This window comes from Eulemur rufifrons, chromosome 1, assembly GCF_041146395.1.
Source record: "Eulemur rufifrons isolate Redbay chromosome 1, OSU_ERuf_1, whole genome shotgun sequence".
NCBI lineage: Eukaryota > Metazoa > Chordata > Mammalia > Primates > Lemuridae > Eulemur > Eulemur rufifrons.
The window spans coordinates 13,299,808-13,313,396 of record NC_090983.1 but is presented as its reverse complement, the minus strand read 5'-3'; the positions used below and the strand labels follow the sequence as shown (position 1 = coordinate 13,313,396).

Genomic DNA, 13,589 nt, shown 5'->3' with positions numbered 1-13,589 from the left:
TTCCAAGATGGCTACTTCACATGGGTGTTGACAGAAGGCCTCAGCTACTCACCATGGGAGCCCTTCCACACGGTTTCTTGGGACTCCTTGTAACATGGCAGCTAACTTCCCAATGGGAGAGTAATCAAAGAAATACAAGACATATGATAAAAGTGGAAGCTATGATGTATTTTATTACCTAACCTCAGAAGTGACATAGCATCCACAGTCTATTGGTTATACAACCAATCTAGTACAACGTGGGAGGGGACTATAAACAGGTACAACTACCAGGAGGTGGAGATCGTTTGGAGCCATTATGGTGGCTGCTACCACATCAAGGAAATTTTTATCTCCATAATTATGAATTAAAGTATTTATAAAAGAATTATACCAACATTGATACTTTTCTGAGAAATTGTTTTCTGGAGTAAACTTCATTAAGCCAATTTAATTTCTTGATCAATTTTCTATGCAGCACAAGTAGCCTACTTCTAATTGTTTGTATTTTCATTCTTATATTTCTTACTTAATGTATTTTCATGAATCTTGTTCCTATATTTATTTCATAACTAAGATTTTATTCACTGCTCAAAGCTTTTTGCTAATCAGTTTTATTATCATGAATTTTCTATTGTGGCTATTATATCTGCCAAGTCAATTTTTTCAAAGCTAAGTTCTACAGATGTAATGGTGAAAAAGATTCAATTCTATATCGGTATTTATCAGCAACCAAATTTTTAAATTTTGAATAGTTTTAACTATAGTAAGTTTTATGGCAGTTATTTCTGTCTGTAACTTTTTTTATGACTAGGATTAAAGTCTACTATTTTGTGGTTATTCCTTAGCTCATCTATGAAATAGTTGGAAGTAACCTGAGATGGTTCAGAATTGCTCTCCTGTCCAGGAGGGGACTATTCTAGAGCTAACTTTGTTCTTCTTCATCTTTCTGTGCCCTATGTTCCATTTGTCCTCACCATCACTGAAAAAATATGTAAACAATATCTCTGGGGTCAAAATACAAAGGGTTAAAATGTTCCCCAAGGGTTAAAGTGAACCCTTAGCACCTCACCTTCTCCTCTTCCTAAGTGTGACTTTGGCCACCCTTCCACCTGACCTTGATCCACTGAAAACCAGAAGGTTGTTGACATTTGTGAGATTTGATTAAATTAGGGCTAACAGCAGGTTAAAGGAAAATCAGGTTCTTGAGGACAAAAAACCACACTGGACTTTTTCTTCCTTAGAGTTTCTGGGCCTGGATCCTGGAACAAAGTAGTCTCCTTAATACATGTTTATTGAATATATTAACAAGTGTATAACAAATTTTTAAAAACCTATTAATTCCTGGACTCCACCAGGTATGTTAGTGGGAAAAATCTCTTGAGATTCTTCACTTTTTTTTAAATTTGCAAACCATGCTCTCATTATTGTATTACTGAGAAACTCAATACAAAGGCACTTCAGTTTAACTTAACATTAATATGCTACAACTAGCTTTAGATTATTTCTCCCCATAAATGGAATATTGCAGAAATGACAGTTCCATGTGCTTTCTTATAAACCACTTATTTGACTGATGTTCCATGAATTTTCAATACTTTACATACAATGTAACACAAAGGCAATCATAATCTCCTCTCACTCCTTCTTAGAGAATTTGCTTCAGCCACAGATCCATTGGCTTGTTTTGTGATATGTGCTGAACCTCCCTTTTGCTTTCTCCCTATCGAAAGGCAACCCTTTTATAAGCTGAGATGAACAGTTTAGATTCTCTCTTTTGAAAGATCAAGCTAAGAAACCCAAACTGAGTTGTATGATCCTGGTATTGAAGATTCTCAAGCTAAGTAGTAACATGCTTTTGTTTTGGTCTGTGCTTCAAGGAGATGGATGCAGGTGAGCTGTGTCTGGGGAAGGGAGGAAGGTGCAAGTCTGTTTGAAGCCAATTACAATAACCAGGGGAAAAGGTAAGGAGAGCCATTAGGTAGCTGCTATGGAAATAAACTGAAAAAGCACTTGGTAACCGGACAAAAGAGGGTTTTGGTGGAAACAGGAACAATCAAAGATACAGGAGTCCAATCTGTGTGGCTGCAGGGGACACTGATGCCTTTAATAAGCAGAGAAATCACAGAAAGCGGTGCCTCTTTGAGCATATAGATGTTCAGCGGGCAACTCAAAATTGAGAATTCAAACAAGTTTCCCTTTGTGACTTAATAGAAGATCTATAAAAATTATACTGTATTAACAGTTTGGTAGGAAAGCAATATTAAAACATTTCCAAAGAGTGTAAGATAAAGATGAAAACAAACAAACAAAAAAAGAACTGCTTATAATTCCACTGTCATTACTGTGATGTACTTTTTCCTCAGTCTTTTTTCCAATGTTTTTAAAAAACGTTCTGTTAGATTGCTTTTCAATAAAAATTTTAATTTTGATAAGCCAACATTTCTGAGTCTAGGGCTTCTGAAAGTAAGGCTTTTGGAGATGTGCTGGGTTAAAAGAAGCAGCTCAGTAAATATTTGCTCAGTAGTGGCTGGACTGATGGTCTGGAACTCTAAATCTAAATATAAATAGAAAATGTTTTAGTTTTTGAGAATTTAAGTGTTTTCTTTAACCTGAAAGTGAAACAGGTTTTTTGTTCTGCTTTAACGATAAAAGAAGGCATAAGAGAGCAATTGAAGAAATAAGAGAGCAACTGAAGGAACAAGAGAGCAACAGACCGGGTGAAGAAACTTCTGCCAGAAATTCCAGAACCCAAAAGTCCTTTAAACTGGCTCATCTGCACATAACCTCAAGGTGGGCAAGAACCAGCGCTCGCGCATTCGCAGTGAAAACGCAGCCGTAGTCGCCCCGCCCTCAGGTGCTGTCCCCGCCTCTGCTCTTTCTCCGCATGCTCCAATTCCGGGGGACTTGTGTTCCAGCAACACCGGCTCGACTTTTTTCCTTCCGTTCTCCATTGCTTTCTCCCCTGCGATGGCGTCTAGGCTGGTGACCCTGCTCCAACAGGGGCCTCACTGCCTCCTGGCTCCGGCAGTCCCCATGCTTGTCCCGCCGGTTCGAGGAGTGAAGAAGGGATTTCGCGCCGCCTTCCGCTTCCAGAAGGAGTTAGAGCGGTGGCGCCTGCTGCGGTGCCCGCCGCCGCCCGTGCGCCGGTAGGAGCCACCTGGAGTGGGGGCCGGGGTGTCGGTCGGGGACACGGGGCCTCCTCTCCGCAGCTTCGGACAGGCTGCGGATGCCTGCCTGGCTTGAACCTTAGGAGGTTTGCCATAGACACCCATGGGACTTGGGCACATGGCCTGAGGCAAAGAAAATGGATTTGTGCCGCGGGCGGTATAGCTCCGGGCTGTTCCCGATGCTTTGGAACTCCCGTTTAGAATCTACTGAAAATTGTGAGAAATGAGGTCGGCTGGAGGGCAACCTTAACGTGAGCCTGGGTGTTGTAGCTACCGTTTTGTGATGCCTGAGAATTCTTCGGGCACGGATAAGAGGACTGGCTGGAAGCATTCTGCAGCATTGCGAATTAGGGAGAAAAAAAATTAAGTATCTACAACCAAAAGTCTACTGTCTAGAGTAAAAGAAAAAAAAGGTTAGCTTTAGGTTTTTGCCCTAATTAATCTTGTTCCAGTAGCAGAAGGTTTGGCAGAAAGAGACGCAGGTTTTTATAGCTCCAAATGAGATCATACGTATGGTCCTTTATCTTGCTTTTTCTATTTAATAATGTGTTCTTTGAGATGTTGTCATGACATTACAAATAGGTATAACCCACTCTTTTTTTTATGGCTCTTTTTATGGGCAATATGAGCTCCATATTATTGGTGTTACAACAGATGTAACAGTGAATATCCATATTTTATCTTTGGGAACTTACGTATGTATGAAGTTTTGATAACTTTAATATTGCCCCCTCAAAAAATGTTGATCCCAGTTTATACTCTCACCAGTAGGAACATTCTTCTAACACAGAATATTATGTTCTTTTCCATATTGGCAAAAAATAAGATCTCTTCTTAATTCACATTTCCTTGCTTATTACAAGGCTAGGTATTTTTAGGCTTTTAAAGTTGGGAGAAACTTTATGGATTGTATAGATTATGTAAGTCCATATATTATGTAGATCTTCTGACTTTCAAACCAAATCTTTATCTTTTACTGCTCTTTTTTACTTGAAGGGCTTTATTTTGGGTTTATCTTTTTTAAAAAAAGATTTTAGTTTGTTCTTGAAAATGATTATGAACTTTTAACCTACGTATTATATATTGATGCCAGATTATTTAATTACTAATTTAAATGGATATTTTCAAAACTTAATAAAATACAAACTACAGTTAGCCATTTGTATCCATGGCTTCTGCATGTGGGGATTCAACAAACCACAGATTGAAAATATTGGGGGGGAATGGTTATGTCTGTACTGAACATGTACAGACTTTTCTGTCTTGTCATTCCTTAAACAATAAAGTATAACACTTATTTACATTGTATTAGGTATTACAAGTAATCTAGAGATAGATGTGGATAGGTTATATGCAAATGTAGGCATACCTCGGAGATATTTTGGATTTTGGTTCCAGACCACTGCAATAAAGCGAATCACATGGATTTTTTTGATTTCACATTGCTTATAAAAGTTTTGTTTATACTGTAGTCTGTTGAGTGTGCATTAGCATTTTGTCTAAATAAATAATCTGCATATCTTAATTAATACTTTATTGCTAAAACAATGCTGACACAGATACAAAGTGAGCACAGGCGAGGTTGCTGCAAATGTTCAGTTTGAAAAAAAAATGCAGTATCTGCGAAGTGCAACAAAGTGAAGTACGATAAAATGAATAAGATATGCCTGTATTACACCATTTTATATAAGGGACTGGAGCATCCATGGATTTTGGTATATGAGAGGGGGCCCTGGGAACCATTCCCCCATGGATATCGAGGAGCAGCTGTAAATATGATGTACCTAGTGTTTGTGTCCTGAATCTGTGAAGTTATAGTTTATGTCTCATACCTAGGTATAAAGCTTAGTTTCATGGTTAAAAGAGAAATAAAAAACCTAAAAATTAGGATAATGGTTTAGTGGCAGTTGGGCCAAAGGGAAAATTTATCTAACTATGACTATAACAAAGGATTGTCAGTATTCATCTGACTTAAGTTTTAATGCTTAGCAGAGCCTGGCATTAAAAAGAAACAACCTTTTTTCATTTCCTTTATATAATTAATGAGACAGGATCTTGCTCTATCACCCCGGCTGAAATACAATGGTGCTATTATAGTTCACTCTAACCTCCAACTCCTGGGCTCAAGTGATCCTCCCACTTCAGCCTCCCAAAGTGCTGAGATTACAGGTTTGATCCACCACACCTGGCCTCACAATGAAAAATTTTTACATCATAGTAACATATTCTCTTTACCATCACTTACTGTCTTTATATTTTCAGTTCAGAGAAGCCCAACTGGGATTACCATGCTGAAATACAAGCCTTTGGACCTCGGTTACAAGAAACCTTTTCCTTAGATCTTCTTAAAACTGCATTTGTTAATAACTGCTATATTAAAAGTGAGGAAGCCAAACGCCAAAAACTTGGGGTAGAGAAAGAAGCTGTTCTTCTGAATCTTAAATGTAATCAAGAACTATCTGAACAAGGGAAATCATTTTCACAAACTTGCCTCACGAAATTTCTTGAAGACGAGTACCCCAACTTGCCCACTGAAGGCATCAAGGGTCTTGTTGACTTTCTCACTGGTGAGGAAATTATTTGTCATGTTGCTAGAAACTTGGCTGTGGAGCAGTTAACCTTGAGTGCCGAATTCCCAGTTCCGTTGCCTGTATTACAGCGTACTTTCTTTGCGGTAATTGGAGCCCTCCTACAGAGCAGTGGACCTGAGAGGACTGCACTTTTCATCAGGGTAGGTAATTATTAATTGCACATGCTTGAGGTGGAGAGAAGGAAAAATTTCCTTTTGTAATTCATTTCTTTGATATATCACCTTGGAAGTGAATTTTTCTCCCAACAAAAACTGAAAAAGACCTAAATTTTCTGGTAGGGCCTTCACTATTCCAGCTGTCTCTTATTGACAGCTGTCCTCACATCATCAGAAGTGAACATGAAATTCTGGGTTGTGACTTGTAAAGGACTGCAAGCTCTGTCATCTTTAGCTTTACATTCTTAGGGCCAAGGATAGTTGCCTGCATGGTAGATACTCAATAGATGTTTGGTGAATGAATTGATGTCAAAGGACACTACGCAAAGGCCTAGGGTGGTTAGGAGCTCCATGCTTAAGGATGAGCAGCTGTTCTGCTTTTCCAAGTGATAAATCTTGGGTTTCTCAGTCTCTGTGATAAATAACTATTTGTTAGCTAGTAGCTTAGCTAATTAAAATTGTTACATAACTGGTACATTTTGACTTTCCCTGTCCTTTTAAAATTTATTAACGGGGAGAAGTTTTATCCTCTGCCATTGGATGAGAACATGAGTTTTTGTTCACTCTTCAATAATAGAGGATCTACACGATCTTTCTAAGTAATAAAAACGGTCTCAATTCAGACATTTGAATGTCAGATTCTTTAAACCAGCACCCATGTTGTTGGAATCTATTAATTTCATTTTGATACCAAATTTGATCATTTTGTTAGCGAATGATATCTGTATTTACCAACACTTCAAACTTTGTTCATTGGTAACACATGTCTTCCTCTTCCCTGGTTAGATAGCTTTTTCTAAAGAAATTCTCAGAGTCCTCCTTGATTTCTATTCTCTTTATCCTTATATCCTGTGTTGGGTTTTAAAACTGTCTAAACAATATTTGGCTATGACTTTGAAATTTCCAAAAGGTAGTCATGAGACCATTTTGGAAATATTTGTTTACCATATTGTAGTGCCTTGTTAACAGTTCTAATTAAAGATCCAATTAAACACAGATAATTCAAATGTCTATTTCTAAGTCAAGAGCTTTAGTGTCTCCCATAGTAGAATTGACAGGTTTGGATTATCTTCATTCGTTCATTTATCCACCTAATGTTGAGTGTCTTATTATCTTATTATGTGCCAAGCATTCTGCTGAGCTCTGGAGCCATAGACTAAATAGGCATCTATCCTGCTCATAGCTCATTAGGCAGATGGAGTGGAATGTGGGAAGTGCTTTCATAGTACTATGAAGGTTCAGAGGGAACTTAGAGAAGGTAGCAACCAACTCTGTCTAGTAAGGATAGGGAAGGTTTTACAGAAGTGACGTTTGTCCCTAAAAAGGACATTTTAAGAAGATACATCAAGGATGAGCTTGTGCTTGGGAACTGGAATTAATTTTTCCTGGCTTTATATTGCATCCGGAGGAGTGGTCAAAGATGAACCTTTGAGAGCCAGTATACAGAATATGTAGCATTGTCACCCAGAAAGTGGTTTGGACATTTAGTATCACTAGCATCACTGAAAACTTGTTAGAAATGCACTTCGTCAGGCAGGCACCACCTCAGAGTACATGTCTGGGAGTAGGGCCTAGGAGTCTGTATTTTAACTAGCTCTCTTGGTGATTTTTCTGCACCTGGAAATTTGAGCAGCACCTATCTTAGCCATAATAAAGATGTATTTGATGATCTTGTTTAGAGACAGCTGGAAGAGTTCTAAGTGGGAGATTCTATGATCAAATGTGCATTTTAGAACATCATTTCTTCATATTGCCTCCCTATCCTGGGGAGATGGGATTAGAATATTCAACCCACAGCCTACTGAAAGGTCTCACGAGAAATTAATAAGACGAGGAGCAAATAGGAAAAAATAGGAGGTGGTAGAAGATAACCACACCAGAAAAGTTGAGATTTCTTTCTTTATTCCTAATACTAATATATTAGGCATTGGAAAAGAATTGTTGTTCCTTGCCCTACATTTGGTTATTCAGTATGGTGGATGACAATTTAGTGATCATATATACATGTGTATGTATCCCATAAGACACCTCTACTTCTGTACATTAAAACATTCAAAATCCCCCACTGAGAATGGGCTTAATAAATATTTTTTATTAAGCAAGATGAAGTAGAGCTCTAGTGCTTGGAGGACTATTGTAATGAAATTGCTTTTATTTCATAAACTAAGGGATCTTTTAAAATTTCTTCCGTCCCGCTCTTATTTATCCATTCTCTTACCATATTACTAATGTTTGTTGACACAAGTTACTTATATATAAATTGCTGTGAAAATTAATGTTTGTTTCTATAGTTTCTATTCAACATAATTAAATTTTTTACTGGCAGAATGAATTCTGCTTTGAATGTTCATAATTTGTTTCTCAGTTTTCTTAGTCTTATAAAAAAGTATTAATAAGTCATGGATTTAAAAGGCAGTTTATGTTAAAGTATTATTTAAATGATTTTTTTAAAAAAATCAACTTAATGGAGGAAGTATTATTATCTAGAGATCCTGAATGCCTTTTTATATGAGTTTCTGCCAGAAGTTTTTACTGTTTGTTCATTAATTCAACTTTTTAAATCTTTTTTCCTTACTGGTAGGAATATAATTTTAAATTATAAGATAGGATTTTACCTTGTATGGAATTCTCCTGCATCATATTGCTTAAAATAGACAGTTTTCTCAGGCTTTCAAATTTTTTTATACAACTATGGTTTTTATGATAAAATTTACGTGAAAAAACTATGGGATTGAAAAAAAATAGTCCATTTTGTCTTTTGTTTCCCATTAAGTTTTAAATTTCTGTTAAAAATATACCTTTTGGTTTTTCTAATTCAAACAGTATAAAAGAAAGGACTTTGAATCGTGGTCTGTCTTAATGTTTTTTTATACTAATTTAAATGTATAAATTGTATTTTTATATGCAGGACTTCTTAATTACCCAAATGACTGGAAAAGAGCTCTTTGAGATGTGGAAGATAATAAATCCCATGGGACTATTGTTAGAAGAATTGAAGAAAAGGAATATTTCAGCTCCTGAACCTAGACTTACTAGGCAGTCTGGAAGCACTACACTTCTGCCTTTGTATTTTGTTGGCTTATACTGGTTAGTGAAATTTTAATCTTAACTTCACAATTTTGATTGGAAGCCTTAAAAACAAACTCTTCACATTCCACAACATAACATAAGGAATGTTGACATTCCTTAACAATAACCTCTTCAAATTCCTTTATATAGCCTCTAACTGCATTAAAAGGTTTTTAAAAATCTCTTCCTCATGATTATTTATATTAACATTACTTCCTTTTCTGTTGGTCATTCTTAAGGGGAAGGCAAGTAATATATGTTTTGCTAATGGTAGCTTTTCTTGGCCAACTATTGTAGAATTTCATAGGATATATGTTAACCTAAATTTTTCCATGTAAAAGTACAAGTTTTGAATCATACGTGTTATAGATTTAACCTTAATCTATCCCTGTCAGTAGCTTCAACTGAGCTTAGACCTGGGAAAGAAGGGCTTGGTTATCCATAAAAATGTAAATTTCAAACCATGTTGAGAGTTTTTTAGTTTTGTAAATAAAAACTGCCCAAAATTAATTTCAGGTGTTAAGATTAAAGTGTTAAATGTAAACATTGAATATTTAAGATAGCTAGATTAAAATTTAAGTCTTTTTCTAATCTTATCACAAAAGACTTATGGATATAAAAGCAATGGAAAACATCACAAAAGAGAAAATGTATAGTGTTGTAAAAATTTTCTCTTCAGTTTTAATTGAAGTACAAAGCCAAAATAATGAGATACTTTTTTTTTTGCTTATCATATTGGCAAACCTTAAATACATCTTTTATCATCAATTCATACAGTGCTGGTAGAAGAGAAAAATGTACAATACTATGCAAATAATTTCAATAGAGTGTCAAGAATCTTTAAAACTTGAACGTAGTTGGATTTGGTATTTCTACTTTTGTTTGTCTGCCTTAAGATTGCCAACAAAAATTTGTGAACAAAGGTGTTCATTTCTTTTTTACTTTTTTCTACCCCATACCTTGAATGGTTCCTGGGAGACTTGGTGACCAGTAAATAGTTATTGAACTAATAAAAATGAGAAGTAAGTTTGGTATCCAACACAAGAGAAATGATATATGCACATGATGGAATAATAGTACAGCTACTACAGGTGACATTCTTAAAAGAATTTTTAATGACATTGAGAAATTTGGGGGAATGATCTTTTATCTAAAAAAAGTATGAAATAATTTGCCATATTACATATTAGTAACAGTGATTGCCTTGGGTGTAGTATTTTTCTAGATTTTACATAATGAGTTTTTAAAAGATGATCAGTGATATAATAATCAACATCATTAGACTAGAGACATAAATCTGTGCATGACATTTACTTAGGTGATTTTCTCTATTTTCCACTGTGTATAAATATGTTTGTGTTTATTATGAAGTTTAACTTATGTGATTAACTATTGTTTCATTTCAAATTACTGTCAAATAGCAAATGTTTTAGCAAATTCCTTCCACAGTGGTGTTCTTTTACTTGTGTAGCTTCACTCATTTTTCTTTAATTTAGTTCTGGTGGTTTTCACTTTCAAGTTGACTTACATTGAACCCCAGTTATTAAATGGAATTGCTGTGAATGAAACTTGCAGAAAGATGCCTCTTTTAATTGCATAGGTGAAATTTTAGGTCAGGAAATTTGCAGTTAAAGAAGTAACAAAACAAATAGGATTATAGTTATTTAATGTGCACATCCTTTGCCCCCTTGCAGAAACATTTTTAAAGAAGATAGCTAATTATGATAAGAGAAATATCAGTAAAGCAGAGGAATACCTGTTTTAGTTTTATCTAGTTTTAATAGAACACTGGTAGCCAGCATTTAATGTTTACTGTGCTACCTCTGTCTTTTGGGAATAAATTAGAGTGGATTATAGATACAGAAAATGATTTTTAAGTCTAGCCAGTTTTGAATCTAAAGTTCTCAATTTAAAATGCAGAACTGATTTCTTCATTTGTGTCAATGTTTAAATGACAAAAGGCACAATTTTTTAACAGAATCTTTCTTTAAGTTATATCACACATTCAAACATTCAAAATGAATTACAAATAATTTAGTTATAGTTCCTGAGAATATTTATAATAGTTTCAGATTTTTATAAGAAGATATTTATATTTTTCCAGTTTTCTCATCAGCAATTAAACCCATACTTACATAGGTATGCGTTGCTTTTTTGCCTTCAAAAGTACTGAGCCTAGAAAGTTGTTTGTATTTCTCTGGAAATGGAAATCTATCTTTGTCTAATTGCCATAGATAATGAACTTGCAACAAAACTAGTTAAAATCTAAAAGATGATGTATCTAAAGTTATTGTTTTGTGTCTGGTGTTTGTTGTTACCAAAATATATAAGATTTACAGGGCATAACTGCTTTGTGTACTGGGTCTTACTGTGTACCACACAATGTAAGGCTAGTGTTTGTTTTCTTTCTAGTGATAAAAAGTTGATTGCAGAAGGACCTGGGGAAACAATATTGGTTGCAGAAGAAGAAGCTGCTCGGGTGGCACTTAGAAAACTTTATGGATTCACAGAGAATAGACGGCCCTGGGACTATTCCAAGCCCGAAGAGAACTTGAGAGCACAAAAGACCATCACTGCCAGCTAGCCAAGTCAGAGACATGGCAACCCGAAATTTGTGAGCAAAACAATGAGACAAATGTCAAAGGTGTTTCAAGTTAGACATTTTCAGAATTGTAAAGAAATACGTCTTATTCTTCATACTGTGTTCTAAAATTAAATAAATATTAACCAAGTCACAGTTTTTTGGTTTTGTTTTTTAAAAATCTTTTTTTTTTTGTTTAATCAAAAGTCGTTTTTTGACATTTTTTCCAAGAGATTTTTTCCTAAAGTTTTTTATTTTTACTATTGTAGAGATTTTGTATAGTTAGGTATATTTTATTCCCCACTAGCTTTGAGGTATTATAATTTGAATATATGTCTTATGTGAATTTTGTGCTGTAATACCAATAAAGTTATTCTTTCTCTTAATGGTACATTGCAGTTCGATAGAACCGGGAATGGTAAGAGGTTGATGAACTTTGCTTTTCTAATATAATTTTAATTAAAATAGCAATGTTACAACTCTTCTAGAAATGCAAGATACAGATTATAACTAGACAGCTATTTATATGATCTCTATGTTGAAAATTCTGTGTATTTCTAATATGTTTCTTAGTTACTCCGTTTCATAAAATAAATGGCAGAATAGGTAAATTTTATGGTTTCAAGAAATTGCTTTTTCTAAGAAATCAAAACTCAAAACCAGCTTAAAATGTTGAAGATAATGGAAAAATAAAGTATTTATCAATTTAATTTAGTATTCCATAATCAGGAAATACATAATCATGGAAGAGTATGTACCAGGCACTGTTGCAAGTATTAGAACACATTTAATTCAATAGAGAGTGTCCCTCTGGTTCTTTAATCTTTTGTGTTCAGTTCAGTAATCCTCCAACTTCAAATTCCATTTGATTTATTCCTTTTTAACTTTTTGGCAACAGTTAATTTTTAGTTTCAGTCTGCCAGTAGTTACTCCCAGGGCTTTACAAGAAAAGCAGGACATGAGAGTTGAGAATAGAAAAGAGGTAAAATGTTATACCAACAACACTTTTGCCATGAAATCTTTTTATAAAGGAAGATGAAAGACCTTTGAAACTCATTTCCTGAGACTGGCTAGGAAAGTGGAACTTGAATCACATCTAAGAGTGTTTACAGCTATCACAGGTAAAGCAGGGAACTGCTTTTGGAGGGGAAAATTTGAGAAGTACCTAGCTGGCTGAATTAGTAGCTTGTAAGTTGCAGTTGACCCTTGAACAACACGAGTTGGAACTGTGTGAATCCACTTAAATGTGCATTTTCTTCTGCCTCTTCCACCCCGAGATAGCAAGACCAACTCCTCTTCCTCTTCCTCCGCCTACTCGATGTAAAGATTACGAGGATGAAGACCTTTATGATGATCCACGTCCACTTAATAGTAAATATATTTTCTCTTCTTTATGATTTTCTTAACATTTTCTTTCTTGGCTTTTGTTGTAAGATTGCAGTACATAATACATATAAAATAAGTTAACTTAATGTAACCAGTACAGCTTTCAGTAGTTAAGATTTTGGGGAGTCAAAAGTTATACGTGGATTTTTGACTACATAGTGGGTTGGTGCCCTTAATATCAGGGGTCAGCTGTATTTTACCTTTTTCTTGAGAGTTAACTCCAACTTCTAATTAAACACAAGGATAGAGGACCAAACCCAGTAGTAAAATGCTGCTTAAGTGTCATTCACAAGTAAACATTTTTTTTTATGGAAAAATCTTTTTACTATTTTTTAAACATTATTATGAGTACAGAATAGTTGTATATCTTTATAGAGTACATGTGATGTTTTGATACAGGCATACAATATGAATTAATCAAATCAGGATAATTGGGGTATCCGTCACCTCAGGCATTTATCATGTCTTTGTGTTAGGAACATTCCATTTCCACATTTCCGCTCTTGTTATTTTAAAGTATACTCTCACTTATTGTTGATTATAGTCACTTTGTTGTGCTATCAAATATTGTTCATTCTATCTATATTTTTGTACCCACTGACCATCCCCACTTTATCCCCCTCTCCCTGCTACCCTTCCCAGCTTCTAGTAACTATCA

At 35.1% G+C, this 13,589-nt stretch overlaps 1 protein-coding gene across 1 annotated transcript; it reads left to right on the top strand.

The window, feature by feature from the left end:
• Positions 1 to 2,946: 2,946 nt before the first annotated feature.
• On the top strand, positions 2,947 to 11,853 carry MRPL44 (mitochondrial ribosomal protein L44). Its single transcript, XM_069466865.1, has 4 exons — positions 2,947 to 3,128; positions 5,412 to 5,880; positions 8,804 to 8,982; positions 11,377 to 11,853. The coding sequence occupies exons 1-4, from the start codon at positions 2,950 to 2,952 to the stop codon at positions 11,546 to 11,548; spliced, it is 999 nt and encodes a 332-aa protein (XP_069322966.1). The 5' UTR covers positions 2,947 to 2,949; the 3' UTR covers positions 11,549 to 11,853.
• Positions 11,854 to 13,589: the final 1,736 nt, after the last annotated feature.